Consider the following 17,476-nt stretch of genomic DNA (forward strand, 5'->3'; position numbering starts at 1 on the left):
GTGATCTTCCTGCCTCAGTCTCCCAACTAGATGGGACAATGGGTGTACCACTGCACTCAGCCTAACCAAACATTTTAATATTCATCTTTAAATGCATCCAAATGTTGAGGAAAAAGTTTTTGACACTATGTATGTTTAATGTAAAAACGGGCACCATTATTGTGTTAGGAAAAAATCTGATTCATTTTAGAAAATAAGATTCATTTTTCTTTAATAGTATGTTGTTCAGCTGTGTGCAGTGGCACACACCTGTAATCCCAGCAGCTTGGGAGGCTGAGGCAGGAGGATTGAGTGTTCAAAGCCGGCCTCAGCAAAAGTGAGGCACTAAGCAACTCAGTGAGACCCTGTTTCTAAATAAAATACAAAATAGGGTTGGGGATGTGTCTCAGTGGTTAAGTGCCCCTAAGTTCAATCCCTGGTATGAAAAAAAAAAAGTATGGTTCAACATGTAACTGCTACAGAATGCAAAATTTGGGCACACAGGACAGAATATCTGAACAGTATGAAATTTAGCTGCAGAATTTATATGAACTGGCTGGGATACATTAAAATAATATGGTCTATGAAGGCCTGGGTGCACATCTGGCCCTGAGAAAAGTACCACCAAGGCTGTAGGGGGACAGCCATGGAAGAATAAGAACATCGCACCTTCCATTGAGCAGATACTGTTGTTATTGGGTGGTAGGCATTGAATTCCCAAGAGTTACCAATAATTTCTAAAAGTAATTCAAATATGGCACATATGATAGTTATTCTATGACAAATCTCATGTTTATTGATTAAAATATGAACACTGCTACTCTTTTGCATTGGCATTGAAATTCAAGAGACAGAAGATAATTATTTTTATTCAAAAGCTCACGTGTGCAAGATGGAACACTCCTTTACGGCAGATGGGGAAAAATAGCAGTCTTTGGGTCAAAGAAAGAAATTCAATAGGTTTGGTTAGGCTCTCACTATACTAGTTCATTTTAAAAGCTGAAATAGTTGCCAACATTTAATGTAATTAAAATATGAATTTTCATTATGTCATGAGAATCTCACCCATTTGGGTTACCTACCTGGGCTCCTGTAGTACTTGAGTTGTTGGTCCCTGTTTTATGGAAAGAAAAAAATTATACAATAATCCCTTCCAGAAGAACATGGTGGCATTTTGGAAGATTATATTTGTTTTGATATTCCTTAAACTAAGGTTTCATTGATACCACTATCCTCATCAGATATAGAATCCATTATTAATAATCTGTAAACTAATGACTTTAATTTAAGGGATAATAAAAATATGCAGGTTCCCTGGCTTAAAAATATCAGCATGGGTGTGACCATTAATTCTAAGTTTATAGAATGTTTGGGGTACATAAGTAGGACTTGAATGGGATAGGCTGTCCCACACGTGTCAATTGTTACATTTCAAAAGCAAAAATTTAAGATCATCTTAAAAATTGAGTTTCTCAAGTATTAAGTTGTGTTAAAATTCAGCAGATTTTGAACTCGTGTTAGAAGAGGTATATGATAGCACTGAAGAAACACATTTTGATTAGTAAAAAGATTATATAACAGATCAGTTAGTAATAACATACTTTTAAATTATAAAAGCCCAACTATTCTACAAGACTTAATTATATACCTCCTCTAGAGGAATTGAGATATCTGGCCATGTAAACTTTTAAGGATTATTTATGGATACATTTAGAATGCATACTACTTAAAGAGGCATTACTTGTCAAGACATATGTGTGTAAACTGTAAATCCTCGCAACTTGGGAGGTTGAGGCAAGGGAATCTCAAGTTCAAGAACTTCTGGGCAATTTAGTGAGACCCTTTGTCAAAATAAAATTTTTAAAAAGGGTTGGGTATTTGGCTTAGTAGTAGAGCACTCCTGGCTTCAATCCCCATTAACCACCCCCCACAAAATCTGTATAACACATAAATTCTAAAGTTACGAATTCAACTGCAAAATAGCCCTCTGTTCAGCTAGATTTCCTTTTCCTGCTCTCTTGATCTGCTTTGAATCTGAATAGGTATATAGGTGGGATGTCACATGTATAGAATTTGTCAATAATATGTACAAAAAGGAGGAAGAAAATTATAGCACTCTCACTGATGCCATGAGGTCAATAAGAAGCATTATTGGCATGGAGATCTCCTTTGTTCAACTGCTGTAATGCTGATGGATGTGTGGGACTCCATACAGTGAGAGTGTCCTGCCACTGTAGATTCAGTTCCTGAAGAAGACTCCTAAGTTGCCTCAAGTTCCGAGGCCTTTGAACATCCTCTGCTTGAGACACATGCTCCCTTACTCCTCCTTTATCTAACTAGTTACTAAATTTTATGACCTCTGAGAGCTCATCTTGACCTCCCAGAGGGGGTTAAGTACACCTTGTTTGTAATCCCATAATCCCCCTTGCACTTCCCCTTGAGAAACATTGATCACACCCAATTGTGACCCCTTGTTTATTTGTCCTCATAGCCTTGGACCTCCATGAGGTCAAGTGCCAGGACTGCCTTGCTCATTTTGTATTCTTTATGTGTAGGAAGTTACTCAGAAGATGTTGGTTGGATGTTTAGATGAACTACAGATCAACCGTCTGCTTCTCAGCTTACTAATTTACTTTTAGGTGACTTATCTGTGGGACTATCTTGTGTTTTTGCAGATGGGGCTTAGAATATGGCCAACAGTGTCCTGGATGCCTAACAGAGCTTCCCAAGGAGTAGAAATTCTTAAGGCATGTGATTCACAGGATTTTTATACAGTCTAGAACATCTCAAAAATCTGACTGGCAAGAATGATATGGGAAAGGAGGATGTGGTGTGTGTGTGTGTGTGTGTGTGTGTGTGTGTGTGTGTGTGTATGTAGAAAGAGAGGTGGGGGAAGGAGAGGAGAGGAGACTTGAAAATATTTCTCCAAGACAAAGTCGGGGGTGTAGCATCTTGATCAGAGATCAAGAATAAGAGAGTAAAGACCAGAGAATCTAAATAGATGAAGGCAATATTCCACAATGGAACCATGAAACTACTAGAGCCCCTTGTGGGTGTGGACATTGAACTGAAGTCTGAAAAGGTGTGAAGACTTAGTAGGGGTCAATAAATGTTTATCTCAATTGGGTTCTGTTCTCTTCCTGATCTTGGGCAGCTTCTTTCATCTAATAAGGCCATGGTTGATTTGGGCAAGACATGGAGAGAGTCTTACTCAAGGTAGAGGCAACAGACATCAATAAGGAATATGCTATAGGCAGATATCCTGGGATGATACAAGACTGAAGGGTGAGAAAGACACCAAGAACTAACAAAAGAAGTCAACACTGCCTTCCAGCAAGGCAGCTGACCAGAATCCAGCTGGTAGTCTGTATCTCTACCACTCCCATTCATAAGGAGAGGTAATCTCTCTACCAGGAAATAGAGCAGCCAAAAAACTTTCACAGATTTTCTGTTGTCCTCAGTATAGAGTCAAGTTCCTTACCATGGCTACCAAAGCCTGTCATCCCAGCCTCATCTTTTACCGTGATTAACCAGGCAATTACTGTGAAGGAATAAATGGCCTCAACCCAGAATGGACTGATTCTCTGGAATCAGAAGAATCTGGAAATGCAGAACAACCCCAGCCTGATTTTTCAGACATACATGTAATTTCTACCTGGCAAAACAGGAGTGACTGCTCTCCAAAGATAAGGTGGCAAAAACTCCCTTCCTCTGTCCCCAGCATCTGATTTTGCCTTTTCTGCCTCTTCTGGTTTGGGCTCCCCAGAACACCATTTCCTCCTCAGTCTAAACTGGGATAGCTGAGCTGTTTCTGGTGCTGAGCAACTCTGGGCCCCTGACCTAGGGGGGATTTATTAATAAGCCGTGGGTAGGACTGACTCTAGGAGTGGGCCCACCATCCCTTACATGGGTGATACCCTGAGGTTCAGCAGACAGGAAAGTTACCTCCTCGGCCCTCACTGGCAGCCGGCTTCACTTGGATCGGACGATTCATCTGAAAGACATTGGACCAACACACCCATTCAGTATGACCGGCTTGGTGCTGGGGCCCCATTTCTCTTTCCCTGGACTCCTCAGGATCTGAGCCCTAGTGCCTTTCAACTCTACACTCCCCCACTCCTACTAGGATTGTAGATTTTCTCCAAGATCCTTCCTTAAATTCAGAAATTTAGAAAGTGCTGAAACCTGAAGGGATGAGTGGGAGGAAGCTTGGTGACAAGCATAGAGTAGAATGGGCAATTAAATAGATTCCTCTGCTTTGGTTTCTGGGCTGGGCTATGTGAGGCCTGTCTGCGTGGCTCCTAGACTCAAAGACTTTGAGTGAGAGGAATTGGGTGAGAAGGTTTAATTGAAACTGCACATTTGTGTTTTATGTATAAAACTGAGACAAAAATGCTATGTATTATTTAGATTAAATAAGATGGGAGTCATATTTAGTGATATCTACCCCCAACTCTGCCACTTCATGGTTGTCTGACTTTATGTAAGCCTCTCTCTCAAATTCAATTCATCAAATAAAGAAAACATTCCCAAGCTTTTGTGTCACCATAGTCTCTGAATTCACCCGCTCCATCCCCTGCCTGGGCTTCTCTTCTCCTGAAGATGGTGGAGTTCACGAAGGCACTCTGCTGGGCCCTTGCCTGTCTCACTCTTCCTATGTTTCCTAGATAGTCCCAACCACACCCACAGCCTCAGCTACTATCCGTACAAGGATGACTCAGAGCTCCGCATCGACAGCCCACATTCTCTCCTGAGCCTCAGACCCATGTTCCCAGCTGCTTAATATCTTGCTGGACATCCTAACTAGGAAGGTCCACTGGCATTTTCCACTCAACATACCCAAACCAAAGCTCATCTTTTTAACCCAAACCTGATCCTTCGAGTCACCAAGCTCTAAACTTGGAAAGCAGCTTGACTTCTCCATCCCATCGCTTTCCCCCCTCCAACCAGTTTCACCTTTTAAATCAAGGGTTCCCTGATTATACAGGTGGTTAAGAATCACCTGGGAACCATATTAGACTCGTAAGTTAGGGGATTTTATACTTTGAAAAAACTCCTCGGTGATTTTAATATATACCCCCCACATTCCCATCCCCCAACCACCCTAAGTGAATTCATGATTGAATCCCCATCTCACCTTCCTCTCATGGGTGTTGTGGGGATCACATGAGGTAATGGGGATGCAAAAGGTCTTGGTAAACTGCCAAGAGTTGGGTGCGTGGGATGTGAGGAATTATTGTTGGGGGAAGACAGCTGAGTGCCGGGAGGAAAGAACAGCGGCCTTCCAGTTCATGGAGGAAGGGGTACTGATGCCCATCTGGCCTGAGAAGGTGATGATCTGACCCCCTCCCCTCAGGAAATGCACTGCTTCTGCACCAATCAGGGGCCACTCCATCCCCTATCAATGTGCTTGTTGCCGAGACAACAGGCAGCTTCCTGTTACCATAGCCACAAGTGCTACCCAGTAACCATGGTAACGCCCTGGCAGTCACAGTTGAGCAATTTCCTTTGGATCAAATTTGGAGGTAGGAGGGTGGGGAGGATTTATTTAAAAAAAAAATAGGAAAGGAAAGGAAAACAGGCCAAGCCTGAACCAGCGCAATCCCCCTCCCACCCAGGGCTCTGACACACCCACCCGCTGGTGGTATAGCACCTGCAGTGTACCAGGCTGTGGGTGGGGGCCGAGACACCGACAGGACTCAGGTTGCAGTCTAGAGGGGATGACAGATCAATCCAAGCAGATCAGGGCGAGCTGGACAGGTCTGGACTGGCCTGGACCAGGGACCAGGAGGACAGGACCGGTCCCTGAGCATGGCCACCTGTGATTGTGGAGGAGAGACCAAGAGACAGAGCCATGGAAAGCAGAAACACAGGGAGAGATGAAGAAACACAGAAAGACAGAAATTATGAAAGAAAGTAAGAGACAGACCTAGAAAGGGGCAAGGAAAAAGAATTACTGGTGGGCATGGGAAGGAAATGAAGGGATGAAGGGGCAGGAAGAGGATGCAGGAGGAGCAGGGAGAAGCTTGGTAGGGAAGGAGAGGGGTAGAAGTCTAGGTGGAGGGCAGTGAGGGTGAGCAAGACCATCATTATTTTATTAGTTCTTAAATAGATCTTGAGAATTTCTCTCTGGAGCCTAGAGTGATGAGCACATGTGACAGCAGTGGTTTCCATGGCAGCTGCCTCCCAGGCTGGGTTTCCTGGGAGATGGTGCTCACTGGTGCTCTGGGGGACGCCCCTTTCCCTCCTCCCACCCACTTTACCACCCTTTGATGAAGAGTGGGCATTGAGTAGTTCATACACATTCCCTCATGGGCCTGGCAGGGTCCAGGTCTTCAGGCTGGAAGCCTCTCTTCAACACATAGGCATACTACAAGCATGTCCTGAATTCTGTGGTAAGTCCCAGGTTGAACTCTTCAGGGGAAACAGTGATGACCTAGATGGGGACCCTCTCCTCAGCAGCTCAGAGAGAGAAAGATAACATTACCATTTCTGAACCTATCATGTGTCAGACCCTTTTTTTTTGGCACTTTACATATATTGTCTCCATATCTTTTCAACTGTTCAGTAAGGTAATACCATTGTCCCCATATTGCAGATGAGAAAACTGAGGCTGAAGAAATTAAATCGCTTGTCTGATATCACGTGACGAGTGAGTGTAGAGCTGAGATTTTCTCCCAGTTTTGTGTCTGACAAGGGAAGTCCAGGATTTTGTATTGTGCTGCTCAACTCCATTCTTAAGACAGGAACACAAATAATAAGGCCTTGACTGCAAGGTGAAGAGCTGTGGACTAGACTGACTCCAGCTGGAAAGGCTCACTCAACTCAGGAAGAGCTCCTTGAGGAAGCAGTTTTTGACATGGGTCTTGCGGGACTAGGGTCACTGGCCATGTGGAGATTACTGGAGAGATAGGGTTGACAGGTGAGCACTCTAGCTGTCTGGAATATGGAGTGCAAGTCTGAAGGAGCAAGGCTCCTGGCATCTGGCACAGACAAAGCCAGGGTAGGGCAAATTGCTTCTGAGTCAGATGTGGATTTAAATCCTGGGGACATTACTGGCAACTTCTTCAAGGTCTCTGAGCTTCAGTTTCCCCAGTTGTAAAGAGCAGAATCATGGTCCTGTCTCTCAGGATTGTGGTGAAAATGACAATGGCTAGATATTAGCAGGTACATCATATATGATCAGTTTTTTTTGTTCATTTATTTGGTGTGTGTGTGTGTGTGTGTGTGTGTGTGTGTGTGTGTGTATTTTGATGGAAACTGAAATGCAGGCAGGGGCCAGGTCAGGGCTCTGAAAAGTATGTCAAGGAATTTTGATTTTGTTGTATTTCAAAGGCAATAAGGATCCAGGGGAGGACTTTAAGAAGGGGAATGATTTTTGTCAATTTTGTCTTATGGAGCATCCCATAAGTTGTCACTGTACAGAGAAAGACTTGGAAAGGGAGCGCTTAGAAATAGGAAAACAAGCAATAAAGGTAAAAAGTGAGGGGATTTGGACCAGGGTAGAAGTACATGGACAAATTCTATAGTCTATATAGCTCTTTAGAATGTAGGACAAAGGGAGAGAAGGAGTGAGGCTGACTCAAGTTTACGGCTTAGGAATTGGGGAAGCTGACTGCTTGGGAGTTTGGAGTGCAGGGAAGTCCCAAGGAGGTGAGCCCAAGACGATGAGTTACATAATTGGAGAGAGTAATGCTCCCCAGGGCTCTAAGCCCCAGTCCCCATAGAACAATGGTTGTGGAGGACAGCCAGGATTTAGGTACTCTGTGTGTAGCTCCAAGAGAAAGAGAGTTGCCCACTTGAGCTTCCTGGGCAACTCTAACCTGCCTTTCTTCCTGCCATCATCAAAGGAGGAATCTGGGAGTTGATGAGGTAATCTGGATTCCCCTTTGAGGAAAGGAGGGCATTAGCTCCTCAGCCAAGAATTTGCTGTGGGACTTCAAATGAGTTCTTTCCCTAGCTGGACACCTATTCCCCTGAGAGTTTCCCAGGCGGAGTTCAGGCCCATGTCTGCTTCGGAAATCAAGGCAGAGAGGAGAGAACAACCTACTCCAGGCAATGGAAGGGAAAGGTCGTGGGTGGCACAGACGTGCACAAGGTCCTGGTGCTTCTGATCCAGAAAGTAGAAGGGAAAGCAAGAGTTTACCTCAACTCATTGCTTGACTTATCTAAAATTCCTGCCTTTGTGCTCAGCATGCCCTCTTCAGCCCTTCTGATTTTTCTGTCCTGCTGCCAACTATTCCTTCTCCACTCAGGATTTGTACCCTCAGTGATCCTTCCTCCCATAAAAGAGTTTATCAGAAACTCCAGAGAAGAGACCATTGCTGAGTCTGGGAGAAGGGTCATGAGATGCAGGAAAAAGTAGATCAGAAAACAAACACAAATTTCATCACTTTTTGTACTTATTTTTTCCTCATTCACTCCTCTAATTCAATTCACTGTCCAGTCCCATTGGATCTACTATATGTAAGGATGTCTTACAGCTTTCAAGTCCACCCTGTCTTCCACGTTCCTGCCTTATTCCCACTTCTAGGCCAGCATACATCATTGTGAGCCTTCGCTCAAGTGACACTGTCTGAAAGGGTCATCTTGCTTCCAGTGTTACTCCTTCTTCAACTCAACCTGCACTCTGTAGCTAGAGAAATCTTTTAAATATCAGTCCCTAACTCTTCCTTTCTTAAATTCAACTATCGTCCTCCCTTGTAAGCCTCCTGATAAAGCCCAAGATCTTCGATTGACTGTCAAAATTCATTCACAATGCTCTCCATTCACAGGCAGTTTCAGTCCTCTTTGCTGAACATCTTCCTGTCCCTTCTCATATTTTCCCCAGCATTTCTTTGTCTTTTAGGTCTTTAGACCCTCAAACATAATGAATCACATAATGAATGCATATCCTTTGGAAATTTTCTCTTTCCTCTCCACTCCTGATGCCTCTTTTACATGTCTAATGTAAATCCCAATGAGACATGTTGAGTTATTCCTGGGCTAGAAGCTCCTTGATGGCAAAGGCCCTCACTGAATGACTCCTTCTCTGTGTGTGATTACTGGCACATACAGTGCCTTTGTATGAATTACAAAATAGAACTCCCAATCCAGAGGAATAAATAAGAAAAAGTGTTCCCCTTCCTCTGGGTGGACACAGCCTTGCAATAGTAATATGTATGGTTTGGCCAATCAACCATGGCTGAATTTTAGTTTACATTTTTCTTCTCCACCCAAGCTGTTTAGTGCAGGGCACAACCTGTACAAGCAAGTGTACTCCCCTACTTAGTTATGTCTATCTCCTGCACAGTGTTTGAAGGGACTGGTATCCCAAGGAAGAGAGATCATGGGCAGAAAGATAGATAAATAAGGGGGAACTCTTGGAATCCCAGAAAGTAGGGCTGAAACTGGCCTCACTCTCTTTGGGTGGATTCCGAAGCCTGAAGTAAGACTGCCAGAAGTAGCTCCAGGTTCATGGGGAAGAGGCTACCAGAGATGGGGCCAGGTGTGACATATCACTAAGGTTTGACAGAAGTCCTGAGTAGGGAACCAAGCTTTGATAGGTGATAGAAATTGGCAGTGGGAAAGTGGAAGGAAGCAAAGAGGAGGTCTCAGTCCAACAGACTCCATGAAATCACCCCTGAAGATCCAGGCTTTCTCTTTGGGGGTTGATTCAGCTTTTCCTCCTTCCATGTGGACAGTTCTGCCTAACTCCAGCAAGAGCCCAGATTGAAGTCTTGTCCCTACTTCTCCAGCAGATGGCAGCTGTGCCCAGGACCCAGTGCCTCTAGAGAGCTGGGCACCCATTCTTTTCTCAAGCTGGTGGGCCTGAATCCAGGTGACTAAAGTTGCTGCTGCCCCTGACAGGTTGGGAGGAAAGACTAATGGCCTGGACCTTGCTGGGGCTGGCCAACACAGCCATTGATTTTCATTTAGGAGAATAATCAAATATTAATTTTCACTTTGTTAAGTGGAGGGGAGATGAATAAAGCCAATCCTAGCAGAACTAGAGGAAGCTGAGGCACACTAGAGGCCTGCAGTGTGTGAGGTGTGAGAGGGTGTGTGACGGGTGTGAGAGGATGTCCCCAGCTGGCATTCTCTCAATACCTAAGATTCCTGTCTGCCACTAGGTTGACTCCCGTAACAGTGCAGAAGTTAAGTGAATGAGTCGTGGAACCAAACTAACTACTCAGAGCCCAGATCTTCCCATTAGTAGTTACAAGACCTTGGGCAAGTCACTTGATCTTTAAGATTCAGTTTCCTTTTTTGTGTGTGAAATGGAAATGCCAATAACAATACTTTCTACACAGAGGATTATATGACTTAGAACATGTAAAGCACCATAAATACCCATATCAATAACTGTTAATTGTTATCATTGTTTGCCTCCCCAGCCGTTCTCTCAGTATTCTCAGGCTTCATAGTCCTTATCTCAGTTGCTCTCATCTTTATAGAGCTCTCCAGGCACCTTTCATCTAGTGGAGCCCTGTGGTTTGTTGATTTTCTTTTCTTTTCTTTTTCTCCCTCCCCCACCTCTTTTTATCAGGGACTAAACCCAAGGATACTTAAACCACTGAGCTACATTCCCAGTCCTTTTTTATATTTTATTTTGAGACAGGGTCTTGCTGGAGTTGCTGAGGCTGACTTTTAACTCATGATCCTCCTGCCTCAGCCTCCTGAGCTGCTGGGGTTACAGGCATGTGCCACTGTGCCCAGCTGTTGAGAAGATTTTTATCCAAAAGTTCATCTTACTATTTTTGTGTGTGTATGCCTCCCATTGAATTTTAGGGTAAAGTCCAAATCCTTCAGCCTGGCACTCAAAGTTTCCTCTTCAACTGATGCCGTCTGCAGATCTCTCCAGCCTGGCCCATACTCCTGTGGGCCCTCCCCCATGGTCCCACTCCATTTCACATCCACCTGTTCTTTTTGTCTCTGCACCTTTACCATGCTGTTGCTCACATGGATGTTAGTTTGTCTCACTGACTCTGAGTTCTAGCAGCAGAAGTCATTTCCTCCCACAGTAAGATACATGATGACTTCTCCTACTTCAACTAATGCTGCTGTTACTGTTAGTGCTACTACTAACACCAGCTAGCCTGTATTGAGAGCTTATTTTTTGCCAATAATTGTGCTAAGCACTTTATATGATTTAGCTCACATAACCATTATAACCCTATGAGTTCAATCTTACAGATAAAGAAACTTAGACATAACAGTAGAGACTTGCCAAGGTCACAGGGCTGTCTGACTCTACAGTCTGCATACAGAGCACTGGTGATGGTGTTGGGTTGGTATTATTTGGCACTGAATCCCCAGAAGTGAGGCTCAAATTGCTTCAGTTACTAAGATTGGTTCTAGGATCTGACACCCCACCAACAGCTCAATCGGTTCTTGGTAAAGCTTATTCCATTGCTGGACAGCTTCAGTTCATAGATGTGACTTCATTATACTGAACTGACACTAGTATCTGCTCCTTATACTCCCTGATTCTGATCCTGACATCTGGGGCACATGTAGAAAACCAAATCCCTCTTCAGAATCTGAAGGCAGTCACCTGCCCACCGCAGCAGTCACACTTCTTGAGATATCAATCTGCACTTGCTAAGCCTCAATTTATTCTCTCTATAGTCCAGTGAACGAGGTGTTAGTACTCATTCCTTATCAATGAGGACACTGAAGCTCAAGAGTGTAAGTAAATGGCAGAGCTGATATTGCAATCTAGGTCTGTAAGACTTGAAAACCAGTATTCTTACTTATTGTGTTGTGATGCCTCCCTATTAAAGTATCAGTTAAACTATCTTCCCTGCTACATATCCTCAATTCCTTCAAATTATCACCCCAAGGTATGTTTTATGCCTTCACTCCACCCTGATCTCTTCCTGGTAAGATAATAACTCTCTTAACTTTGAGACCTCGAATGGACCTAAGTCCCAGGTTTGGCCTGCCCGTGGCATTTAAATAGTTCTCTTGTTCTAGACATACCACTCATGGGGTAAGAGAAAATGAAGCTTAGCAGGATGACTTGATCTTGGTAACCCCATGCTGGCTCTAAGTGGTTACTTCTTATTTCTATATATGGGCAGTAGATTCCACTTTGCTTTTTATTTATTCTTTCTAGTTATACATGATAGTAGAATGTATTTTGACATATCATACATACATGGTCCACTTTGCTTTTGTCCAGTGATTATCCATTAGCTAATAACAGTTGTGATTGGTGCCCATAAGCCTAGCTGCCTATAAAATTAGATATCCCCTAACTTTAGCCAATAGTTTGAAGTGTGTAGCAAAGACAGTCATGGTGAGTCAAGGCACCCCAAAAACCATTGAAGGAAGAGGACCAGAGGGAAGTACCATCAGGGATCCTAGAACTGGAGAAAATGGGATACCAGTCCAGCAAAGTCTCACTCCCATGTAACTATATATATTCTCACTCCAGTGACAAAGGATATGCTGTGAAGCCATGATTTTGGCCAATATGAACATATTCTAGTTTAGCCCACAACACTGATTCCTCTCGTAACAGATGGGATGGAATATTTGACCCAAGGGTCTGGAGCCCATTTTCAAGCCAGAAGGCTGAGTGTTTAACACAGTTGTTTAGGGCATAGGTAAGCCCTCTCTTAGAAAGAAGATTCTGCTTCTAGTCCTTTGTCCCAAATCAGCTCCACATGCTGGTTTGGCATGCACATAGGGCACTATCCCCAGCCTGAGGTGATTCCCACCCCCAATATCTTGGTGAACTTACCCCTGGAAGGGTCTTCTGCTCGTGCAGTGCACTCTGGGCCTTGAGAGCAGAGTCCCGGGCGCAGTAGGTGAGGAAGGCACAGCCTGAGGAGGAAGAGGCTGGCTAAGGGTGTTTCCTAAAACCCCAGATAGTCTTCTTGGAAATACCCCATTAAGTCAACAAACTTAAGTCCACTCTCCTTTTAACAAGAACATACTTCTGAGTAGACTTTTCTGTCTCCCACTTTCTCTGAAGGGAGGGTCTTCACATGCCTAGGGACTGATAATCAGGCTCTGGCTCCCTCTCATTAGCTCCTGACCTCCTGCCCAGGGAACATATGTACCCACACTCTGTCACATGTTCATACAATCCCACAGCTCCCCTCCCCACTCCAGCTGTAAGTCCTGCTGGGGTTAAACCTCCATAAGCAGCTTTGCCTTCATCTTTAACCCAGACTTCCCCTTCTTTTTGGATACAGGCTCACACAGTCTCCCAGGATCAACCTCAATTTCATCTCAACTCAGTTTCAGATGAGAGGAGGCAGAAAAGGAAGAGTGGGGTTGTGGCTAAGCCTAGGACATCACAACTCCTTCCCAACACCTCCCTCTCCTAAATTTGAGGCTGGGAATGGGCTAATTTGAGGCTTGGAAGATAGTTCTGGTTTAAGGGCTTTGTGTTAGTGGGAGATTTCAGGGACCCCCTAATCCTATTCAAGGAACTTGATCTGTCAATTCTCTCAGGGCTTCAAGATAGGGTCTCTCAAAGGGTTACTGTACACCAAATCTCACTCCTCTAAAAGGGTTAAGAGATATAGGGCAGGAAAGAGTCTGGAATGAGTCAAAGGAACAGGCCTACCCCCATTTGTTCAATAGCCTATTAGGAAGCACTGAGGTAGGCATCTTTTCCTTTTAAACATTCATGAGCACTCATCCATTCAGGAAAATACTGAATACTTACTTATTATGGTAGAGTATTATGATGGGTTAGGGAAGAGAGAGGCAACAAGATAGACACATTCCCTTCTCTCGTGGGGATAAGACAACAAATCACAAGGGAAAACTGAGACCAAAGGGTTAGGAAATGTCTCAAAGAAGACACTGAGTCCTCATAAACAAGAACACTGAGCCCTTGAACCAACTGATAAGAGAATGGTGATTATTTCTGGCAGAGGAGAATCATATATGAAGTCTCAGCCAAGCATTTACAGTGCTGGGGAAATGGACAGGAGGCTAGTATGGTTGGGGGCTGGTGAATGGGGACAGTGGCTAGTGAGGTATGCAGGAATCTAGTAATATATAGCTTTACAGGTCTCAATCAGATTTTGAACTTTTCCTGAGAGCAACAGAAAACCACTAACAGGTTTTAAGCAGGTAGTGACATGATAAGATCTATGTTTTTTTTTTTTTTTAAGCCTTTTGAGTATAGGAAGAAGGACTGAAGGAAGAGAAAGTGGATGTGGGAAGCAATTAGGAGCTTAATGTAGTTTTCCATTTAGTCCTCAGTAGACTAGAAAAGTAAATGGGAACATTTTCTTTCTGGGGACTTCTGTGGGGCTCTCTTCTTAAGATGGGTGAGTTATCTGCCATTCAACAGGTCTCCAGAGAATTCCTGGCCAATCTCTCATCACATTAGTGGGGGAAATGAATCCCAGAGAATGTGTCAGTAGGGCAGCATTTGGAATTTTCTTTCTTCTTCTTCTTCCTTTTTTTTTTTTTTTTTTTTTTTTTGGTTCTGGGAATTGAACAAGGACCTCACAGATGCTAGGCAAGTAGTCTACATCCCCAACCCAGTGTTTGGAATTTTCTAACTCTTATACTGGGGTTGTTTTCAAGACACTGTGGCTGCTTCCATGGGTACCCAGCCATCAAAAGGAGAATGAGTCACTCTAGCTTTCAGACGTCACTGTCGCTGTGGAGAAGATAGGGAAGATGTTGACTTAGAGACCCTCCATAATCATCTTGCAAGGCAACATTTGCCTCGGAAAGATACGGGGGTTTTTGGGAATAAATCATCAAACACCTGATTCCAGTTACATCACTGCTCCATCTTCTGCCACCAAACCATATCATCTGATGTCAGAAGCAGGTAGTGGGGAGGGGAAGGCTGTCTGAAAGGTTCGGGGGCTCAGCTGCCACCTATAGGAGCCTATGTGGACTACCTGGGGTAGAAGGTAGAAGAATGGAAGGGTAGCAATCCAGAGAAGCATAGCTTGAGGAACAGATAAGTGTGGGGGTGGGGACCAGAAAGAATTAAAGCCAAATGGGGAAAGAGGATGAGGAAACAGTTCAGAGACTCCAGTAATGTTTGAGAAGAGTGATAATTAAAGGTATTCTATAACTTCCTTTATTATAAAGATAGCCTACAAAGATCAGCTTTGTATTTACATGCTGAAATCAATGTCCAGAAAATAAGAAAATAAATTAATATAAGTGAATAGATAGACAATTAGGTTATATTATAAGGAATCTGCATGGTATAATATTGTCCTTTTATGGCCTGTTTAACATAACCCTAGCCCAAAGAGTGGAAGCTATACCCCCACCCAGATGATGGTCCTGGCCCTTCAGCAGGCATTTTCCTGAAGTCCCTACATTAATGTGCCAAGGACCCCCCACCAAGGTCTCTCAATTGAAAAGAGGTGGCAATCTAATTCCAGCCCTCAGCCCTTAGGAATGTACTTTTAGCTGTTACCCAAGGCCCACCACTCCTCTCTTAGGAATATCATGGGGGATAACTAGTGATCCTTCCTCACCAAAACCTTGAAACCACAGTGTTTCCCCTTAAATTATCTCCCCTTCCCCTGTCAATGTATAACACATGACTCTGGCTCTGTTACTCCAGTCCAGCTTGGACAGACTTTTCTGCATGTAAACAAGCCTCCTCCCTCTCTCTACAGGAAGCAAGAGGTGTGGCCATACAGGACCATGGTGCTCTGTCTTTCTAACAAGGGCAGGGAGAAGATATTCCCTCTTCCTCTTCAGCCTCACCCATCTTGAGAGTGCTCTGATCTGGGACTAGCCTATGAGGGAAGGAAAGCAGTAGACCATCAAGAGGATCGGGAAGGAGCAAAGAAGAGTATAGGAAGGGGGATTAGAGGAAAATAGAAGTGTGGATTCAGCTAACGGGAAACCTAAGATGAAGGGGACACAGGCGTTTAGAGCTGAGGTTGGGGTTGTGGACTCAAATCAGAAGAGGTAGAGTGTTGGGATTCTGAAAAAGGGTAGGAGAGACTGGGATTACTGTCAAACCTTGAAAGGGGCATTTGGAACTGAGAGCCAACAGGGAGGTGAAAGGTGAATTGAATTTTGTGAATTAGGTCTGGGTTCTGAAGAAGGGAAGAGTTTGGGTTCGCGAGGTTTTAGGTTGACAGTCTAAGAGTCAAATGAAGGCTCTAGGTGTTGGTTGGAGTTTGAGGCCACAGGAGGGGTGCAAATCCAACATATGTGTGTGAGTGGTTAGGCCTGAGTGATGTGGCACCCAGTGGAGGGTTAAGGAATGCTTGGGCCCAGGTTTCAGAAGACTGAGTGTATTAGAGAGCTAGAAGGTAGAATAAGTTTCCAAATTCCAGGATTTGGGATGTCTGGTGGGATGGCTAGTGAAGAGGTTCAACTGAAAAGCAGGGACTATTGGGATGTGAGAGGCAAAGGGTAGGAATCTGGAGGTAAATGTGAAGAAGATGTTAGCGGACCACATTGAAGATCAGAGGGAGGATGTCACAGGGAAAATTCTTGGTTGGGGGTTTTGTGATCTAGGGAGGGGACAAGGCTGAGGTGGGGGCAGGTAATGGACTGGTGTTGTACTGGATCTAGATAGGGTTAGGGTTGGGGCTGCGGTCGGGACTGGGGTTGGGCTGGGCTGCACTCTAACTGGATTGGGTCTGGGCTGGTCGGGGCTGGACTGGGCTGGGCTGGGCTGGGCTGGGCTGAGCTGACCCCGCGCACCTTTGTGGAGGCCGGTGAGCCGGTCCTTCAGCACCGTCAGCTCGTAGATGCGGCCGAACTCCTCGAACAGCGGCTTGAGGTCCTGTTCGTCCAAGCCCCGCGGGATCTGCCCCACGAAGAGCTTGATGGCGTCGTGGTCCTTCATGGGCACAGCGGGACCTGGGTTTAGCCCGCTCATGCCGACGCCGCTGTCCACGGTGCTGAAACCCAGGCGCGGGCCGGGGCCGGCGGCCGGCGCAGACCCTCCGGGCGCCGCGGCCATATCCCCGCCCAGTCCGCCCTCCGGCCGGTCCCACCGGTCCCGCCTGTCCCGCCGTCCCCTCCCTGGACCGGTGGCGAGGGCCAGGGGGGAGGGGGCGGGGCCCGGGTGGTGAGGGGGGGGCTGCCCAGGGGGCGGGGTCCGGGTGGAGGGGCGTAGAAGAGGTGGAGCGGGTTGAAAAGGGGCGGGGCCGGGGCGGGGCGGGCCGGAGCCGAGGCGGCGGGACGCTGGGGTCTGGCTTGAGGTCCCAGCGCTGCGCTCTCTGGGCTCCCGCCCGAGCTCCCGGAGCCGAGCCCCGAGCCCCAGCCCCCGTGCTTGGTGACGTCAGGCAGCTGGCCGCTGAGTCTACGCAAATGATTTGCATAATGAGGAAGCAGTGGCCAATCAGAGTGGGAGTTGACCGGGCTCTGCCGGGGGCGGGAGGGGCGGCTGGGCTCACGCGCTGCTGCTCGCTATGGCAACAGGACCCTCGGATGCCCTGTATGTGTCGAGCGTGTGCGGGCGTGGCAGTGAATCGCGCGTGTGCGCCTTGGACCGCGTGAGGGGGAAGTAGCTTCGTCATGCGTGGTGGTATCTGCGGGAGTCGCA

General features: G+C 45.6%; 1 protein-coding gene across 6 annotated transcripts in view; it reads right to left on the reverse strand.

Annotated features, from left to right (window-relative positions):
• The window catches only part of CELF6 (CUGBP Elav-like family member 6), a 31,430-nt gene extending 14,251 nt beyond the window's left edge, over nucleotides 1-17,179 (reverse strand). For all 6 annotated transcript variants that reach the window (XM_079122894.1, XM_079122892.1, XM_079122891.1 and 3 more), the window contains exons 1-3: nucleotides 16,630-17,179; nucleotides 12,710-12,792; nucleotides 3,925-3,973 (exon numbers count right to left, since the gene is read on the reverse strand). In XM_079122894.1, the coding sequence (XP_078979020.1) occupies nucleotides 3,925-3,973; nucleotides 12,710-12,792; nucleotides 16,630-16,891 (394 nt within the window). In that variant the 5' untranslated portion in view covers nucleotides 16,892-17,179. The remainder of the gene's footprint in view (nucleotides 1-3,924; nucleotides 3,974-12,709; nucleotides 12,793-16,629) is intronic.
• Nucleotides 17,180-17,476: the final 297 nt, after the last annotated feature.

This window comes from Sciurus vulgaris (assembly GCF_902686455.1).
Source record: "Sciurus vulgaris genome assembly, chromosome: 2".
Lineage (NCBI taxonomy): Eukaryota > Metazoa > Chordata > Mammalia > Rodentia > Sciuridae > Sciurus > Sciurus vulgaris.